General features: G+C 51.6%; 1 protein-coding gene across 1 annotated transcript in view; it reads right to left on the bottom strand.

Moving 5' to 3' along the window:
• Positions 1–1,491: 1,491 nt before the first annotated feature.
• acin1a (apoptotic chromatin condensation inducer 1a) overlaps positions 1,492–20,297 on the bottom strand; it is a 32,817-nt gene continuing 14,011 nt past the window's right edge. The window contains exons 8-18 of the mRNA XM_035429283.1: positions 13,713–13,797; positions 8,085–8,130; positions 7,450–7,625; positions 6,717–6,890; positions 6,044–6,254; positions 5,364–5,509; positions 4,843–4,950; positions 3,644–3,751; positions 2,928–3,285; positions 2,239–2,339; positions 1,492–1,923 (exon numbers count right to left, since the gene is read on the bottom strand). Coding sequence (XP_035285174.1) covers positions 1,492–1,923; positions 2,239–2,339; positions 2,928–3,285; positions 3,644–3,751; positions 4,843–4,950; positions 5,364–5,509; positions 6,044–6,254; positions 6,717–6,890; positions 7,450–7,625; positions 8,085–8,130; positions 13,713–13,797 — 1,945 coding nt within the window. The remainder of the gene's footprint in view (positions 1,924–2,238; positions 2,340–2,927; positions 3,286–3,643; positions 3,752–4,842; positions 4,951–5,363; positions 5,510–6,043; positions 6,255–6,716; positions 6,891–7,449; positions 7,626–8,084; positions 8,131–13,712; positions 13,798–20,297) is intronic.

The following is a 20,297-nucleotide window of genomic DNA, read 5'->3' as shown; positions in this document are numbered from 1 at the left end:
ATCCATTTATACAGCTGGATATATACTGAAGCAATTTCGGTTAAGTACCTTGCTCAAGGGTACAACGGCAGTGTCCTACCCGGGAATCTAACCTGCGACCTTTCGGTTACAAGCGCAGTTCCTTACCCACTGTGCTACACTCCGTTCCAGATAACAGGTAGGGTTAAGTGAGATGATTTTTTTCTATTCCTTTTTAACGAGCTTCTGTCCTTCAGTGAACAGTGTTCACCGTCTGGTTTGAGATGACAGACGGGACAGTAGACGGCATCACCTTTAACCAAGAATCAGAGATTTCCATGGATACCAGGAGGGCAGAAAGAAGCAGAAAAAAAAAAAAAAAAAAAAACAGTCCAGACACCCGCTAAACTTTACCTTTTTATTCTTTGTACATTCAGCACTTACAGGAAAAAAAAGCAAGAGAAAAACAAAATTAGTTTTTGTACTAAAATTATAAGATAAAAAAAAAACAATATTAAAACAGTCTTTCGTTCTATGAATATTAGACTCGACCACCCCCAGTCTCGTTCCCCCCCCCCCCCTCCCGTTCCCACCTTGCTCAGAGAAATAGATCGGTCTGATTTTTTAAAGAGCGCGCAAAAACACACTGGCGGGACAGGGCAGGGCGAGGGCGGGGCACAGCGGGAAAGGGGGGTGGGTGGGTGGGTGGGGGACTCCTGCAGTGTATAAAGAGGAGAAAAGACGTGAGGGTTCAGGAGGAACCGGAGAAGGAGAACGATGATCCATACACGCACAGGCAGTGAAGAGGCCAGTCCCCATCAGGGGTGGGGTGGGGGGCGGGGTGGGCTTGGGCCTAGTCTTCCAGCCGCTCATGGCTGGGTGGGGGGGGGGGGGGGGGAGGGGAGTGGGGGGGGGGGGCCGGACGCACTCAAGCTGAAAACGGAGAAGAAGAAGAAGCAAATGCGACCCGGGCACCTCGGTGAACTTTAAAACAAAACAGTTTAGAAATCTGAAAAAAAGAAATGACCGTTTGCGTTCTCGAAAAAATCACGAACGGTTGGAAGGGACCCGAGGGGGAGGGCTCACAATGCCTTTCTGCATGAGTGACAGAGGGGCCCAACCAATGAGGGCTTTTCGCAACTAACCGAGTGGGTGGAGGGTTGGGGGGGGGGGGGGGGCGGGGTGTGGTTTTTAACTCTCCTTGGAGGTCACCACGTGGAAAGAGGGAGACATCAGTTGGGAGCGTTGCCACGGCAACGACCCCGGCTCGGGGAATTCTGCATGCAAGCCTGCGTACGATCAGGTGTGTGAACTTGTTAGAGGGAGTGTGTGTGTGCGTGCCTGTGCGAGAGTCAGTGGAGGTGCGTGTGTGTGTGTGTGTTTACGTGAGAGAGAGAATCATTGAACATGGTCAGTCTGTAACAGAGTGATCAGAATTGGGGGTGTATACATCCTGTCCGGTTCAGTCTCATATCTTCTCCCTCCCGCCCCCCTCCTCCTCCCCTCCCCCCCCCCCCCCCCCCGTACCCCGGTTCAGCGGCGTCTGTCCCGGGGTGGGGGGTCACTGCGGCTGCGTGAGCGCCTGGCCCCCCCCTGCCCCGCGGGCCTGCGGTACCCCTCCCTCCTCTTATCCCCGTCCCTGTCCCGGCCTCGCTCCCTCTCTCGCTCCCGCTCTCTGTCCCGGTCCCTGTCTCGCTCCCTCTCTCTCTCTCTCTCCCTGTCCCTCTCTCCGTCGGCCCCCCGGCCGCTGCCGCTGCCGCTGCCCCCGCCCGCCCCCACCGCACCTGCGCTGGTGCCGCTGCCCCCCCCGCCCCCGCCGGCGACCGCGCCCGCCTCCTTCTCCCTCCCCTTCGCTCGCTCCCTGCGCTCCTCCTCCCTCTTCCGGTCCTCCTCCTCCTGCAGCTCCTTCCTCCTCTTCTCCCTCTCCTTCATCCGCTCGGCACGCTCCGCCTCCTTCTGCAGTGCCTGGGACGGGGAGAGAAGTTTTTAAGAATGCATGGAAACTGCAGGAGTTTAACAGGAGAATCTTATCGTTCAGCATTCAGTGCTAGGCCTTGGGATCTGACAGCACTGCTCCAGAAAAGAACATAAATCCTGGAGCTGTATTACATGGTCATCGGGGGGTGGGGTTTAAGAAATGCACTCAAACCAAGCGTTTAAAAAAAGAGGATTTTGGTAGATGTGTACAGATGAATGTGAAAACATGATTGGTAGCTTGGCACAGGTTGTGCACACAGGTGAGTAGAAGACGGAGGGTATTTTAAAAATGTTTTCTTTTACCTGCTGTTCAGTGAGGGGGAGCCAGTATATGCAGGGGGCTGCTTTGGTTTTACAGAACAGGTCATCCAGCAGTTTGGCTGGAGGCTCCTCTGGGGCTTTCTCTGTATCACACACACACACACACACACACACACACAGACAGACACAGTGTTCACACAATGCAGACCACAACAACCTCCACAGACCTCCAAGCGTCTATTGATTTCTTCTAAATTTAAACATTTTATGCAATGCTACGAGCAATGGACAAGACCCTAATTGCATTTTCTGAACAACTTGAATGCAGTTTTAAAAAAGGCTTTACTGGAGAAAAATGTCATTGCCAGGGCCCAGGGTCTGACAGCATTGCGCTAATGTAATTAACCCATGGTGCTTTGCCCCCCGCGGGAGAGCAGAAGCGTTGGTACAGTGTCCAGGCATGTATCTAACGATAGTATGACGATAGTATGATATTCACACATTTACACAAGAAGTGACATTTTATGCACTTGGCAGACACTTAACCAGCTTCCGTTCTTTTATAATAAAACCCATTTAACTCAGCCGGCGACTTTAACTGAATCAGCTCTGCTTATGCCCTCCTGCTCAACGGTACACGGCAGTGCCCCAACCTGGGAATCGAACCTGCAACCTCTGAGCCGCAAGCCCGGCGCCCCCGCAGTGCCCTAACGGAAGGCGGCGCTCCTCACCCTTCTTGTCGGTCTTCCTCTCCTTGCTCTTGCCCCGCTCCTTGCGCCTCCTCTCCCTGTCCCGCGATCGGGAGCGTCGGCCCACGGCCTCCCGGTCCTCCCCGGGCTTGCCGAAATCGCGCACCTTGTCCCGGTCCCACTCCCGCTCGGCGCGGGTCCTCTCGCGGCGCTCCATCTCCCGCTCCCGCTGCGCCCACTGGTCCCGAACGCCCCCCCCGGGGCCCCTCTCCCGCTCCGGCAGCAGGGACGGGGGCCCCGCCGGGGCTGCCCCGCCTCCGCCCCCGGGGCCGCCCCCGCCGCCCCCGCGCTCCTCCTCCCCCGGGCGCTCGGCCGTCAGGAGCCCCCGGTGGAAATCCAGCTGCAGGTACAGGGGGAGAGGGTCAGAGAGGGAGAGAGAGGGGGATGGAGATAAAGGAAGAGAGACAGAAGATAAGAGAGACAGGGAGTGAGAAAGAGAGGGGGCAGGTGGGAGAGAGAAAGGCAGAAAGAGAGAGGGGGAGAAAGAAAGAGGGTAGAGAAGGAGGGAGAGAGACAGACAGGGAGAGCCAGAGAGAGAGAGTGAGAGGATAAGAGACAGAGAGGGAAAGAGTGAGAGACAGCAGAAGACAGAAAGAGAGGGAGGAGGGCAGAGCCGAGATGCTGGGAAGAAAGGGAGGAAGAGGAGGACAGACGAGGGGGCATGGGCTGGGCCAGAGGGAGGTTAATGAGGCGCTCACCTCGTCCTGCTCACAGAAGTCCACGCTGAGGAATTTGGGGTTACTCTGGGGCCACTTCACTCCGTGCAGAGCGGCCCGGGTGGCCACGGCCTCCTCCGTAGTGGAATACTGAGAGAGCAGAGCGACAGTTACCTAGCGACAGCACTGAGGGCGGAATACTGAGAGAGCAGAGCGACAGTTACCTAGCGACAGCACTGAGGGCGGAATACTGAGAGAGCAGAGCGACAGTTACCTAGCGACGGCACTGAGGGAGCAGAGCGACAGTTACCTAGTGACAGCACTGAGGGCGGAATACTGAGAGAGCAGAGCGACAGTTACCTAGCGACGGCACTGAGGGAGCAGAGCGACAGTTACCTAGTGACAGCACTGAGGGCGGAATACTGAGAGAACAGAGCGACAGTTACCTAGCGACAGCACTGAGGGCGGAATACTGAGAGAGCAGAGCGACAGTTACCTAGCGACAGCACTGAGGGCGGAATACTGAGAGAGCAGAGTGACAGTTACCTAGCGACAGCACTGAGGGCGGAATACTGAGACAGCAGAGTGACAGTTACCTAGCGACGGCACTGAGGGCGGAATACTGAGAGAGCAGAGCGACAGTTACCTAGCGACGGCACTGAGGGCGGAATACTGACAGAGCAGAGCGACAGTTACCTAGCGACGGCACTGAGGGCGGAATACTGAGACAGCAGAGCGACAGTTACCTAGCGACAGCACTGAGGGCGGAATACTGAGACAGCAGAGAGACAGTTACCTAGTGACAGCACTGAGGGCGGGAAACTCAGCGACACGGCGACAGACTCAGTCAGACTCGCGGTGACGTAGCCACCCACTCAGTGACTTAGCAACAGACTCGGTGACATAGCGACAGTCACAGACATAGCGACAGACTCACAGTGACGTAGCGACAGACTCACAGTGACGTAGCGACAGACTCAGTGACGTAGCGACAGACTCAGTGACGTAGCGACAGACTCACAGTGACGTAGCGACAGACTCACAGTGACGTAGCGACAGACTCACAGTGACGAAGCGACAGAGACTCGGTGACGTAGCGACAGACTCACAGTGACGTAGCGACAGACTCACAGTGACGTAGCGACAGACTCACAGTGACGTAGCGACAGACTCACAGTGACGTAGCGACAGAGACTCGGTGACGTAGCGACAGAGACTCGGTGACGTAGCGACAGACTCACAGTGACGTAGCAGTGCGACTTGATCTTGTCGATCCAGAACGCCTCCTCCACCACGGTCCCAGTCCGGTTCAGCAGCTCCTTCAGCTGGCCCAGAGTGAAGGGACGCACCTGCACAGCAGGGTCAAAGGTCAATCCAGGGGTTCAAAGGGCACGCAACCCCAGCAAGTTGCACCCAGCCTGAATCCTACAATTCATGCACCTGATCCACCCATCAACTCACCTCTGATACACTCATATAAACATGATACAATAAACGATCGCTTTCTCAAGTTCCTGCATGGTAAAACACCCCCTTTCACCAGAGTACACGATACACCCTTCCACACAGCTACACCTGCGGGGACTCATTTTAAATGACCCGTTTCCATAGACATTTAACCGCCACATAAAAAAAAAACATTTCACAGACGTACCACTAGGGGGCAGATGTGCGTAGTGTGCGTACGAGCACGCATTGGTGCACAAGGAGCCGAACAGGCGCGGTGTGAGCGGAGCACAGGTGCTTTTAAAACGGGCCTCACCAGGTTGCAGACGTGGACGATGTTCGTGATTTTGCCCCGGGGGGGCGAGGGCTGTCGGGCGGAGCAGACGGGATCGTCGATGGTGACGGACACGCCCGATTTCTGCTGGCTGATGGAGCGGCGCACCAGCGTGTCACTGGGGGTAACTGGGGGGGGGGGGGGGGGGGGGGGGGAAGAAAAAGGGGTGAGAGAGAGAAAGAGAGAGGAAAGGAGGAGGTAGAGTCAGTCCCTGAGCTCCTGGTGGTGGGGGGTGGGGGGGGGGGGGGGGGCAGGTTACTAACACAGAAGAGACATGAGATCAGCTCCGTCTCAGTCACTGGCCTCGAGGACAACACGAGCCGCACACAGGCCTCGTTCTTCACCTTTCCCCACAATGCACCACTGCAGGGCGTGAAGCAGTCAGGCCTCTCAAATCTCGCTCAGACAAGCAGACACCAAGACAGAAACAAACGGACACCTCGCTCGCTCAAACTGAAGTCCTCTCTAAAAGTCCCCCCCCCCACCCCACCCCACATATTCCATCTTAAAATTCTGCTCCCTCAATTGTCTCCCTCTGACTTATTCGGTTTTCCCTGGGAACCCTATTCCCCGCACCCAATCCCATCAGTGTCCATACGGGAAGGCAACACTACAGCTCCACCAATCAGACGAGACGGGGGCCGGCCGTCTCCACCAATCACCTTTCTTCAGCTCCACCTCCCGGGACGCTGAGGGGGTCTGAACCTCCATGGCAACCTCCAAGCTGCTGCCACCGCTGCTGCTGCCGCTGCCGTTCTTGTCCTCCTTGTTCCCCCGCTCCGTTTCTGCCTCTCTCTCCTCCTCCTCCTCCTCTTCCTCGTCGACCCTCTTCGGTTCTTTCTGCCCGTTCTCCTGGGTCTCAGCGTGGACGACCTGACAAAGCAGAGAGGGAGAGCTGGGCATGCTGTTCCAAATGTACATCAGATTAACAACATACCCACGATACATACCACAGAGTTACAATGTACCCACAATACACACTAGAGCCACAAGGTCCTCACAATACACACTACAGCCGCAATGCACCCACAGCACACTACAGCACTACAACATTCCAACAATACACACTATATAGCTACAATGTACACACAATACACATTAGAGCTACAGTGTACCCACAATGAACACTAAAAAGAGCCACAATATAGCCACAATGCGCACTGCAATGGTACAATGTGCTCTACTAGAGCTACACGGTATGACGAAAAGTATCTAAACAACCCCTAGGTCTGGGGCTATTTTTCATGGGTTGGGTCAGGCCCCTTAGCTCCAGTGAGTGCAAATGGAGGTGGACGGGGGTCGGACGGGGGGGGTGGGGAGGGGGGGAACACCCACCTGTGTGACGGTGCGGCGGATCTTCAGGTCCTTGTCCTGGCCCTGGTCTCCGGCCTCGCCCCGCTCGCCGGCCTCCTCCTCGTCCTCGGAGAGCCGGCCCTCCTCCGGGTGCAGCTCCACCACGGCCTCCTGGCCGCCGGGCCCCGCCGCCAGCTTCACGTCCGGGATCAGAGACTGCCGGGGGGAGAGGGAGCGTTCTGTCAGCGCTGTGCCAACGTTGCCTGAGCGCTGACGGGGGGGGGGGGGGGCGGCTGTAATGTGGGCGCCAGTGCAGCATAATGCTTAAGGAACTGGTCTAGTGACCTAAAGGTTGCAGGTTCGATGCCCAGGTAGAGACAACGCTGTGGTACCCCCATCAGCAACATTGGATACACTTTACTGATGCCCCTCCGTGGGGTAATCTGTTCTCTGCACTTGACCCGTCGCAGTTACTTAGGAGCAGCGGGCAGCCGCAGGCGCAGTGCCCGGGGGACCAGCTCCAGTCCTGAGGCCAACGGTTCAGGGGCAATGGGCAGGAGTACTCCTAACCTAGCGTATATATGTCATTCAGTGCCTAGCCTTCATCAGTATACTGCGTAAGGAAAGGCCGCAGGTTTGATTCCTCGGTAGGTAGGACACCGCTTGAAACTTAAAAGCCACTTAAGAACCCGCTTCAGTGTAACACCCGACCGTACCGCTGGACGGTGCGTGCAGGCGGGGCAAACGGGTGTGGGGTAACAAGTCGTCGGTTTACCTTCAGGGAGTCTGTGGTGATGCTAATGGAGGGCTTCTTGGCAGTGACGGCAGTGCTGGATCCCCACCTCCGCTTCCGCCCGCCGGGGCCCCCAGGCTCCGCCTCCCCCTGGGGGGCCGGTGCGGGCGCCGACGCCCCTACGCTGCCCGCCGGGGCCCCTGGGGGTGGCTTAGTGACTGCTGAGAGAGAGAGCGATGAGCCCGTGCTGCCAGGCAGCCGCGCGCGTGCGGACTGGGCCTCACAACTCACACAGGAAGCCAGAGGAGAGAGATTCAGAGAGGAAGTGAGGGAGAGACTCAGAGAGGAAGTGAGGGAGATTCAGAGAGGAAGTGAGGGAGATTCAGAGAGGAAGTGAAGAAGATTCAGAGAGACAAAGAGGAAGTGAGAGAGATTCAGAGAGGAAATGTGGGAGATTCAAAAAGGAAGTGAGAGAGATTCAGAAAGGAAGTGAGGGAAATTCAGAGAGTGAGCAAGACAAAGGAAACAAGATCAACTGAGACAGGAAATGAGCGAGACATAAAGGAAATTAGTTTGGCTGAGACAGGAAATAAGCAAGACAAATGTGAGGGAGGTCCAGACAGGAAGTGGGGTTGAGCGCGGCATCACAGGAAGTGTTGGGCCGGGGGGATACTCACTGGCCAGGGAGATCTTGCGGGCAGTGAATGCCTTTGGCGTGGTGCTCTAAAAAAAAGACAGGAGATAAAAAAAAGACCCCCAGGATGGAGGGAAAGGTGAGAAAAGAAAGGAACCGGCAAACGAACAGAGAGAGGTGAAATGGGGAGAGAGAAAAGGGGAAGGAGAGAGAGAGAGATCAACAGCCATAAACTAAAAAACAAACCCACATAAAGGGCCTTTGGGAGGGTGGGGGGTGGTGAGCAGGACAGACAATGAACCCATGCCCACGGCCCCGGGCCTGTTCAACACAAACCCGTCTGTGTGTGCACAGGTCAGCTGTGTGAGTGTGCAAGACTGTGTGTGCACAGGTGAGCTGTGTGAGTGTGCGAGACTGCGCACACCGCAGAGTGCGTCTGACTCCAGCGCGAAAGACAATTACACACGCGCGCTTGCAGAGACCAGCTGGAACCCGATGGTACAAAGACAACAGCAAGCCCTGCTTTTTAAAAACCAGCCCTTCCGCCCACGGGTTCCAGGATTAATCTGCACTGCAAATGGCTCGTGTTCCACGTTAAACACCGCCCCCCCCCACCCCCCGCCAAAAAAAACAGGATAACTTTAACAGGACAAAAACCGGCAAGCAAAACAATTGGAAAAATTACTCATCGATAAACAGCACCGCGCTACGCCACTGCTGGAGAATTCGGGAGGATCGCCTTCACAAACGCATCACCTATAGAGTCCCATCTACATTCGTCCAATAGGGAACAGGCAGGAAACGCGGAGTTTGTAGAACTAACGCTTTCATACGACTGCTGCAGAACTACGCACAATCAGATCAAAAATAAGCACCAACAAGGACATGTACGACAAGCTCAATACAGACAGCACCGCCTTCACGGATTCGTCATGGTGCCAAATTTACAAGCCAGCTAAACGCAGCCAAACTCTCCTCACTGATGTTCTGAGCATGTAAATGTGACTATAAAAATATTCCTCAACTGTCTGGTTATGATAACATTAAGTTAATCTATTATTTTTATTGTTTCATAAAATTTTTAAGCTAAGCATAGCAAAACTAAAAAAGCCGGTAAACTCCACATTAGGATCACACGTCTGCTGTGACAAATGTATATTATTCAAATCGCTATAGAATGACTTTGCGTGCGGACCAAATTTAATGATGAATATGCGGTTTGGGACAGTGCACACGCGACGCTTGCCATTCAGGCCTGTGTGTGTGTGTGTGTGTGTGTGGAACGTGAGGCGAGATTCGCTGTCTGTCCCCGCCCACACCCCACCTACACACCCCACGGCCACAAGCCCCGCCCCCAGTTCAGCTCTGCAGCTTACAGTGATGAGGAAGGAGGAAGTAAGAGCCTCCACAGTGGCATAACAGGGCTCAGGTGAGAGTTACACACAGAGCCACTGTCTCAGCGTAAAGTCAATACCATCAAGGGCCGCACTTTAAAACGGCAAAAACCCCAAGACTAATTAAAATAAAAAAATTTTAAATCAAAAGATACAAATAAATAAATTTGTCAAGGACAAGGAGTCTTGAGAGGAAATGCATTTAACCAAAAAAAAAAAAAAAAAAAAAACGTAATTTGAGAAAAATTTTAAATACTTAAACTGGAGAAAGTGACAAGTTATTTCCTGGTACCATTTGACACCTGATCCTCACTGGCACGGCTATGGCCCAATCGCACAGCTGTGTGAACTGTATCTAGGCAACAAGGGTGTCCAATCAGAGGATGGGCTGAGGAGAGTGGGCAGGACTCAAGTTTTGAGTGTGCGCTGACTGGTCAGATGAACAGGAAGTGCTTTTTTTTGCAGGGAAGTTGTTTTTCTTATTGATTGGCTTTGGAAAATGTCAATAGTTTCTCCGGGTAGAAAGGGCAAAAGTCTTTTGGCATTAGGGGCTGGGTAGGAGGGGTGTAATCCAGCATGATGTTCTCTGTTAGGGGGTGGGGGTCCCATCACAGGATAGTGGGGGGGTTAGACTTGCTTCAACTCCTCCCCCTTTTCTTACATCACTCACTAATAAGCAGGAGAGTGGTTGGCCACGGACGCCTGTCCTTCTCGCCCTGGCCAATCCGAGTAACGGTCAGTGAAAGGTGGACTTTTTAAATGTCTCTCAACTTCAACAGTCTTTTGCCAGGGCACAGGCAGCTGTCCACCATCCTGAAGAAAATAAACCCCCTCACAGGAGAACTCTGACTTTTTGGGATAAAGTCCTGAGTGTGGCAATGGGTTGTTGCACCCCTGTCCCCCCCTCAACATTCCTCCATCAAAACTCTGTTTTGGGAATCTCAGCTATGTCCCGACAAGAAAACCGCCATCATTATATTATCCTCAAAGAGCTCAGCCAATGAGAGGCGTTCCCGAGGAGGTTTTTACCCAATCAGGGTCAATCAAATCCAACTCTGGCTCCGCATAACCAAATCCTCACTACTGGTCCTTGTATTCCAAAAGTTCAAATTTTTATTTTTGGTTCGCTGAAATGCCAACAAGTCCAGTTTTTTTTTTTTTTTTTTTTTTTTTAAACGTACAAACTGAAGTCCAGAAAACGTGTTTGTTGGGGAGAGGGGACGAGGTAGCCAGTCAGTCCATAGAGTCCACAGACTGGGGGGGTGGGGCAAACGAAGCACAGGTAGGCCATCTGTGGCGGTTAGACAGGTTAAGAGTCCTGTCAGGAGGTGTGCACAGCGTTTGGGAGGGGCACCGGTAGCTCCAGGACTTTGCTGAGGGCAGGCAGCGTGAAGTGGTCAGACAGGAAGTGTCCCGGAAACCATGTTTGTACATCCCCAGGAACAGGGGGGGGGGGCAGGGGGGAGGGAACCACGCCCAGCAGGCGCGCTCGTTCCCAGTGTCCATGAAAGGGTGCAGAAGTCTGCGCAAACCCTCCTCCTCCCCCCCTTCCCTCTGTCTTGCAGTGTTCTGGTTGGCTGACTGCATGGGGGCGTGCCTTCAGCAGTGACAGGCCACACCCCCTCCTGGTTGGCTGATGGCATGGGGCGGGCCTTCAGCAGTGACAGGCCACACCCCCTCCTGGTTGGCTGACAGCATGGGGGCGTGCCTTCAGCAGTGACAGGCCACACCCCCTCCTGGTTGGCTGATCGCATGGGGCGGGCCTTCAGCAGTGACAGGCCACACCCCCTCCTGGTTGGCTGATAGCGCTGGGTGGGCCTTCAGTAGTGACAGGCCACACCCCCTCCTGGTTGGCTGATCACATGGGGCGGGCCTTCAGCAGTGACAGGCCACACCCCCTCCTGGTTGGCAGATAGCGAGGGGCGGGCCTTCAGCAGTGACAGGCCACACCCCCTCCTGGTTAGCTGACAGCATAGGGGTGTGCCTCCAGCAGTGACAGGCCACACCCCCTCCTGGTTAGCTGACATGGGGCGGGCCTTCAGCAGTGACAGGCCACGCCCCTTCCTCCTCTCATAGTCCAATCAGCAGCTCCTCTCAGCCGTCTGTGTGGCAGGGCAGACAGGTGAGGGCCTGTCTCAGGTAAAGCCAGGGCTCTTGGGCATAGCGGGGTGGGTGCTGAGGCAGGTAGTACCCAGGTACCATTAGGGGCAATGGAAGAGGCATGAGCACCTTTACAACAAAGCAATCAGTGGTGTTTTAAACATCAACCCACAGTGAGAGAGCGCCCCCTGCTGTTTCTGTCTGCGACAGCCTCAGCAAAAGGCCAAATGCAACACAAATGCAGACGTATGCGCACGCACACACACTCGAACACATACACACACAAACCACCGACTGCACGCACACTTTCACACAAGCACAGACGGATGCACATAATCACTCACACACATACGCACACCTTCATGAACAGTATTGGTAACACGTAGGCGCGAGCACACACACACACACACACACAAAAGCACTAAAACGTTTCTCCAGCTCTTTTGACCCACACGTAAACCCAGGTCAAAGGTGAAAAGCATGCTACAACCCATAAACGACCCAGGCCGAGCAAGGATGACGACGTGTGCTCCTGACACACCAGAGTCCTCTAGTTCCCAGGAGACACAAAGGGGTTAAAATAAAGCACCATTTCCTGCATAATCAGTAGAGTAGAATAAGGAAAAAACAGAGGGGGACAGAGAAGAGCTAGCATGCGGGTAACACGCCTGGGCAATGGGGACAGAGGGGCTAGCATGAGGCTAGCACTCCTGGGTGACAGGGACTGAGAGGAGCTAGCATGAGGCTAACACTCCTGGGAAATGGGGACAGAGAGGGGCTAGCATGAGGGTAACACTCCTGGGTGATGGGGACAGAGAGGGGACAGAGAGGGGCTAGCATGAGGGTAACACTCCTGGGCAATGGGGACAGAGGGGCTAGCATGAGGGTAACACTCCTAGGTAACAGGGACTGAGAGGAGCTAGCATGAGGCTAACACTCCTGGGAAATGGAGAATGAGAGGAGCTAGCATGAGGCTAACACTCCTGGGAAATGGAGACAGAGAGGGCCTAGCATGTCGCTAACACTCCTGAAACAGACCATTTTACTACTAATAAAAAATAACATCAAAAGATCCTATTTGTGCAGAGTGTAGTGACATATGTGCGTATAAATCTGTAGGTGCACACTGCTATGACATCTTTAGGCACAGCTGGGAGGGCAGGTGTTTTGGGAGAGGTAATGAAAGTTGATTTCCTTAGTCCCAAAGATCAAACTAAATAACTTTCCTCGTGATGCAAGAAAACAAAATCTGGTCGACTAAAATAAATAAATAAATAGAAAGCCAGACTGAGATGCCGTCAGATCAATTTCTATTAAGGAGGAAGAACAAAATGATCAGAATGTTCTTAGTCATTAAGCATTCTTCCTGGGGGAATCTGGCTCCAATCTTCTGCAGCACACACACACATACAGTACACACACATATGTACGCACACACACACACATACAGTACACACACATATGTACTTACACACACACACACACACACATACAGTACACACACATATGTACGCACACACACACACATACAGTACACACACATATATACGCACACACACACAGTGCACATACATATGTAAGCGCGCACACACACACACGTACGCACACACACACACATATACAGTACACACATGCGCGCGCGCGCACACACGTGAACCTTCGCTAATGCACTCGCGTACGCTCTGGTGCACACGCAGGCATACCTGCACATGCACTCGCATACACTAATTCACACAAGCATGTATGTCTGCATGCAAATATAAATGCTATAACGCATACGCAGCTGTTACACACTGCACCCCACTCACAAATGCAGAAATTGTCACACACAGGCCTATTATAAATACAGTCTCACAAACACTCACATACACACACACATCCATCAAATGCACAGTATGACGGACACAGGCATGGCAAGCAGTCTCACACATTCACACACATGAACGCACACACACTCCGTCAAATGCACAGTGACGGACACACGCATGGCATGCAGTCTTTCACACTCAGACACACACGCACACGTACACACACTCTCTCGCACACGTACACACACTCTCTCGCACACGCACACACTCTCTCTCTCTCTCTCACACACACACACAGTCTGTGTAAAGCTGGCGAAGCTCTCCGGACGCGCTCAGGCTGGAGCTCCACGGCCCCGCGTGTGGCCTTACCTCCTCCGCGCGGCCCTCACTGCTCTCTGGGGCCTGATCACACTCAGGGCCCGGCGACTCCGACATGGCTGCCTGCTTCACCTCCCTGGGGGGGGACAGAACCTGCGCGTTAGCGTCACCGGCACAGAGTAGAGACAGCATGCTAGCCGCTCCAGCACAGAGAGAACCCGTGCGTTAGCATCAACAGCACAGAGGAGAGATAGCACGTTAGCCTAGTGGCATCACCAGCACAAAGGGGAGAGCCTGCGTGTTAGCGTCACCAGCACAGGACAGGTTGCTCGTTAGCATCGTAGCATCACCAGCACAGAGAGGAGAGAACTGGTGTGTTAGCATCACCAGCACAGAGAGGAGAGAACTGGTGTATTAGCATCACCAGCACAGAGAGGAGAGAACTGGTGTATTAGCATCACCAGCACAGAGAGGAGAGAACTGGTGTATTAGCATCACCAGCACAGAGAGGAGAGAACTGGTGTATTAGCATCACCAGCACAGAGAGGAGAGAACTGGTGTATTAGCATCACCAGCACAGAGAGGAGAGAACCGGTGTGTTAGCATCACCAGCACAGTGGAGAGAACCAATGTGTTAGCATCAAAAGCACAGAGAGGAGTAGGGGGAAGACTGTTAGCATTGTAGGATCAATAGCACAGAGACAGCACGTTAGCATCGTAGCCTCACCACCACAGAGAAGAGGGAACTTGCATATCAGCATCGTAGCACCATTAACGCAGAGGAGGGAGACTGTGTCAGCATCATAGCATCAACAGCACAGAGGAGGGAATCATGCATAAACACAATTAGCAGACAGATGCTTGTGATCTACTAATGCACTGCTGTATGTTAATGCAAATAACACTGTTGCCCAGAAGTGGAGAGGAATGTAATCGACTTCCTCTGCTCCACAGACTCACCGACATAAGGTCCAACACCACTATCTCACCTACACCAATGGCCCTACACCCCTTCCTTACCTACACCAAAGGGCCTATACCACTTCCTCACCTACACCAAAGGCCCTACATCTCTTCCTTACCTACACCAAAGGCCCTACACCTCTTCCTCACCAACACCAAAGGCCCTACACCACTACCTCACCTACACCAAATGGACTACACCATTTCTTCACCTACACCAAAGGGCCTACACCTCTTCTTCACCGACACCACTGGCTCAACTACACCAAAGGGCCCACACCACTACCTCACCTACACCAAAGGGCCTAAACCAGGAGTTTAAGTGTAATATCAACTCCTGCCTACACACCTTTAAAAAAATGAAGACACAGACCTTGGTTTCCATGCTTGCCTTCACAGAACCCCACAACAAACGGCTACAGAGGTGGCCTTCTATTAAAAAAAGCACTAATCTTGAAATTCAGTTGAATGGAAATCCTCAAATGCTGTAAAAAAGCATTGCCATTAATGTGCATCATCTGAAACCATTGTTCCATGTCAATTCAGTGAAGTCAGTTCAACTGAAATCCTATTTTTTAAATTATATTTATTTAAAAAAAAAAAAAAAAAAAAAAAAACTTAAAATAACAAACGGTAAATGGACTACATTTATATTGTGCTTTTATCCAAAGCGCTTTACAATTGATGCCTCATTCCCCCATACACTCACACACCAACGGTGAAAGGCTGCCATGCAAGGTACCAATCAGCTCGTTGGGAGCAATTAGGGGTTAGGAGTCTTGCTCGGGGACACTTCAACACGCCCAGGGCAGGGGATCAAACTGGCAACCCTCCGACTGCCAGACAACCGCTCGTACCTCCTGAGCTATGTCGCCCTGACATTTTGCCCATGTTTAAATTCAAGGATTGAATTTTAATGAATTTTCAGAAACTGAAAGCAAATGGACACCCCAAAGCCTGCTGGGAGGAGAGTCAGGCTAACCGGCTGTTCAGACTTCAGGAAGTGAGGAGACTGAACCCTGGAGTCAGTCAGTTACTGAGCTCAGTCTTATCCAGCCCACAGCTCAAAACCAGGCTAACATCAGTACTACTACACCATCACTGCCCTACCACCACATCATCATCCAGGGCTACAGCCTTTAAAACAGGTCAACGTACGCGGCTGGATGTTTAGTCAGGGCAACAAGGTAAAGCCAATCCCTTCCCTTTTTCCTTTAAAGGAAAGGTGGATTCCACCTGGAAACGAAAGGTTCCCGTGCCAATACGCCTGACTGCTGCCGTGTGCAGCACTACTGAAAGGAGGGTTCTCTTACTGTTCTGGCCCCGTTACAGCCTCCGGTTTCCGCGCACATCTAAACATCCACGCCTGGGGGACGAACTTTAAGAGCCAATCGCTACGTGCCAAGTGCACGTGCTTGTGGCGTCCCAAAACGTTTTGTTAAAAAAAAATAATAATAATAATAATACAAAAATAAACTGTTCGGTTGGCGGGCTGAAGACGAAACAAATGAACGAAATCTACCTTCTGTAGAGAAGCCGCTTTTCATAAAAGGTCAGAATCATTATCGTTCCTAACTGATAGTCCGTTCGTTAAAACGTGGAAGGACGATACCGTAAAAAAGGGCATTGATGTTAATTAAGCAGATGAAAAGCACACCTGACAGAAACGTCATCGCGAACACACGCACTACATTCGTTATTTATTTATTTGGGGATAGGAAGCTGTAGTTTACAATGAATGCCGGTGATGCCCACAACCTTCCTCCCCCCTTCCCCCCACAACACCCCCACCCCTGGCGAAGACACGCGCGCACACACGGACACAATTACATGGCGCTTCCTAAAATACACATCCCTCTTTAAAGTGGCGAAGGCCCTTAGATCTGCTTCAATGTTGCGACACTGAACGCGGAACGTAAAACAGGAGACGCGATGCATCCCTGCTGCGATTTGCCTATCAAAGCTCGCTGGCTATTTCTCTCCCCTACCTCGCTAGCTTACCCGCTTTTGTTGCTTTCAGACAGCATATTGTCGGGCCTGAACCCCGACTCGAAATGTCCCGCCCGTCTCAGCAGCCACAGTTCCGACAGCGAATAAAGTGCTCCAATGGATAAGATTCGTGAGTCGAATCGTAGGTCTCTGCGCTGCGGCGGTATCACAGTGGCGAGGCACGCACGGCAGCCATGTTGAATTATGCGAAAGGAGGCTAGAGGGAGAGCGAGATACAGGGCGAGGACCCCGCACAGACACACCGGCTGCAGGGCTGCCGCACTGAACGCCTGACCAGAATTGTGACTACACAGACATTCCCTGTCGTTCGAAATGGTTGACTGCAGACCCAATTGAACTTTTGGATGTTCAACTGCGTTACTACGAACGCTAATGAAATTACGGAAATAACAGACGAAATGAACAATGCCAGCACATTAATTTAAGCGTGTAATTAATACTATATCTCTAAAAAAAAACATAACATTTAAATACATCACTTCGAATAAAGCCGTTTATGGTAAACGTACATTTGTACGTTTTATCTGAGCAGCGAGTTCTGACCAGTTTGTATTTCATTTATTAAAAAAAACATTTTACGTTTATGCGGACTCTTACCGCATTAATTTAGTACCAAACTCAGAATACAAAACCGAACCGTACTATTTAATCCGGACAAAACGTAATATCAGCTGTTGATATTTGCGTAGGCCTATAACATGCTCACCCTAACCATGAAAAATTAGTAGGCCTAACCGTAACCTTCGACGAGTCGTGGACAGAGAGGTCGACCGTGCCGACGAGATCCAATCAAGGCACTAAGAAAATTTTAATGGAGACCCACCCACTATTCCAGCAACTACAAATCAATGTCATTTGGCAATGCAGTGATCAATGTTTTCAGAAATATATCCAAAAATGAAGCAATGGGATGTGAGCTTGGTTTTCAACTTCAGAGTTTTGGGATTTAAATTAAACCGCAAATTAAACGGGGAAAGAGCGAACAAGGGGTAATGTTAGGTCTGGACAAGTTGGTTTGCTACGCAACCTGGAGCAGAGGGTGGGGGGTAGGGGGTGGGGGTGGGGGTGGGGGTGGGGGGGCTTCAACCCTGATCCTGAAGAGCCACTGAGACTGCAGTTCCCTCTCACACACGCACACACCTTAAGATCAGTAACCAATTCAGACCAAAGAAGACCGAGTAGGACAAGTTAACTGTGTATTCAGCTGCTTTGGTAAATTACGTACATGCAAGAACGTAAGAACAAAACCCTGCATCCATCCATCCAGGGGCTCTCCAGTAACAGAGATGTAGTCGTAATTTAGACGCTGTTTCATGGCAGGGGGGGGGTGATACATTTTAAATAAAATAAATTTTTAAAAACCCAGTTTGAGTGAAAGGAAGCTGACAAGTTAAAGATCCCGTATTAGGAACAAGTCGGTCAAATTAAATGGAGCTTCATCCCAAACGCCACTTTTATTTGCTGTTCCTACAGCTGGTACTTCCCCAAACCTGGTCCTGGAGACACTCCGAGCGAGTGTGCGTGTCAATGTCAGTGTGTGTATCAGTGTCAGTGTGTGTATGCATGTGTGTGTGTGTGTGTGTGTGTGTGTGTGTGTATGCGTGTGTGTATGCATGTGTATGAGTGTCAGAGGTTGTGTCAGTGTGTGTGTGTGTGTGTTTGTGTGTGTGTGTATGCGTGTGTGTATGCATGTGTATGAGTGTCAGAGGTTGTGTCAGTGTGTGCGTGCATGTGTATGAGTGTCAGAGGTTGTGTCAGTGTGTACGTGCATGTGTATGAGTGTCAGAGGTTGTGTCAGTGTCTGTATGCATGTGTGTGTGTGTGTGTGTGTGTGTGTGTGTGTGTGTGTATGCATGTGTATGAGTGTCAGAGGTTGTGTCAGTGTGTGTATGCATGTGTGTGTGTTACAGTGTGCCGGCCTTTTTCACAGACAATCTCTTGACCAATTATGGATGCTGAAAACGTAATTAAGTTCTTTCTAAAAAATCATTATTGCAGAGCTGTTATGTGCTCATAACTTGGTTTACTATTGTCTGTAAACTCATTCCTAAAATGCTTCAGTTTCAAGTGACCAGGTTTCCACAATTTCAGCATTTCAGTTCTGGAGGACTCGTTATCAGGGCAGCACCCAGAGGGAGCGACAGCATTTGCAGAACTGACCGATTTAAAAAGCCTGGCGATGCCAGACTCCGTGGCGTTTGCCATAAAGTGAGTGAAAGGGGGCTAAATCCTCCCTCGATAAACACGATAGGGCGTCTTAAGACAATCGATAAACGGCTCCTCGCACTGGGAGAGCTGCAGTCGCGGCTGGAAGCAAACCCAGCACACGCAGGAATCACGCGAAGCCCTGCGTACACACGGCAGCTCACGGGGGTTCTGATACCGCCTTCACTGCACGCTAACGTCATCCATTATCTTTCACCGGGAACACAACACACAAGCATACACACGGCAGCTCACGGGGGTTCTGATACCGCTTTCACTGCACGTTAACGTCATCCATTATCTTTCACCAGCAACACAACACACAAGCATACACACGGCAGCTCACGGGGGGTTCTGATACCGCCTTCATTGCACGCTAACGTCATCCATTATCTTTCACCGGGAACACAACACACAAGCATACACATGGCAGCTCACGGGGGGTTCTGATACCGCCTTCACTGCACGCTAACGTCATCCATTATCTTTCACCAGAAACACAACACACAAGCACATGCAACCACGCAAGGGCAAGTGCGCACACACACTATTGCACACTAGCCAGATAGCCCGCCCGCCCACCGACACACAAACACACACACACACACACACACGCACGCACACACACATCCAGAGAACAGGTAAACCGCAAGGGAGGGAACTTCATATGGCTGTTCATCCTTGTGATAACTTTGGTATACAAGTGTAATTCCAACATTTATTTAGTAAGTTTACAGGTCTGCGTCACTTTGTGTGTGTGTGTGCTTGTATTTGTGCGGTGTAGGTTAGGCTAATACCTAAACATACAATAAAAGAGCTGTATTGGCATACAGTGTGAAGCAATGTGCAGACTTGATGCCAATATCCTCACTACTAAATATTTCAGCTCCATTTTCCTTGCAGCAAACATTGATTTATATGCGCAGGCGTGTGCTGGAGAAACAGGTTTCTGGATTAAAGAGCTACCCACTGTGAAGGAAACAGCCCCTCTGGATGTACTAGAAGTGTATTCTCTTGCTTTAAACCGCAAACCCAAACCCATGGATGCTCGAGAAACCAAAACACCGTGAAGCTTTCAGGTTGTGAGAAAGCGTGTAAGATTGTCCATTGCATACCAAAACTGCTTGGGGCCAATCAAAAGCACACTAAAACTGAAATAGCATAAAAATTAAAAAAAAAAAAAAAACAAAGTCAACTGTCCCTTAAACTTTGAAACAAAATGGAAGTTTCCCCAACGCGCTGGCAGTGACAGGCCAACGAGATGACTAATTTACATGGTTTTCTAGTCCTACACGTTCAGCCACACAGCATGCACAAAATGGGTGTGGACACTTCAGTAATGTGCTTGTCTAAGCAGGTAATGCATTCTGGCATAAATGTTTCCAGGTACACGTGGATAATACACACCAAAATGTAAATGAGTGTGGAGGCACTGCTTGCTGACTTGACAACAAGCCG

The sequence above is a fragment of the Anguilla anguilla genome, chromosome 8, assembly GCF_013347855.1.
Source record: "Anguilla anguilla isolate fAngAng1 chromosome 8, fAngAng1.pri, whole genome shotgun sequence".
NCBI classification, from domain to species: domain Eukaryota; kingdom Metazoa; phylum Chordata; class Actinopteri; order Anguilliformes; family Anguillidae; genus Anguilla; species Anguilla anguilla.
Note: the sequence above shows the minus strand (reverse complement) of the source record. Positions and strands in the feature narration are given on the sequence as shown.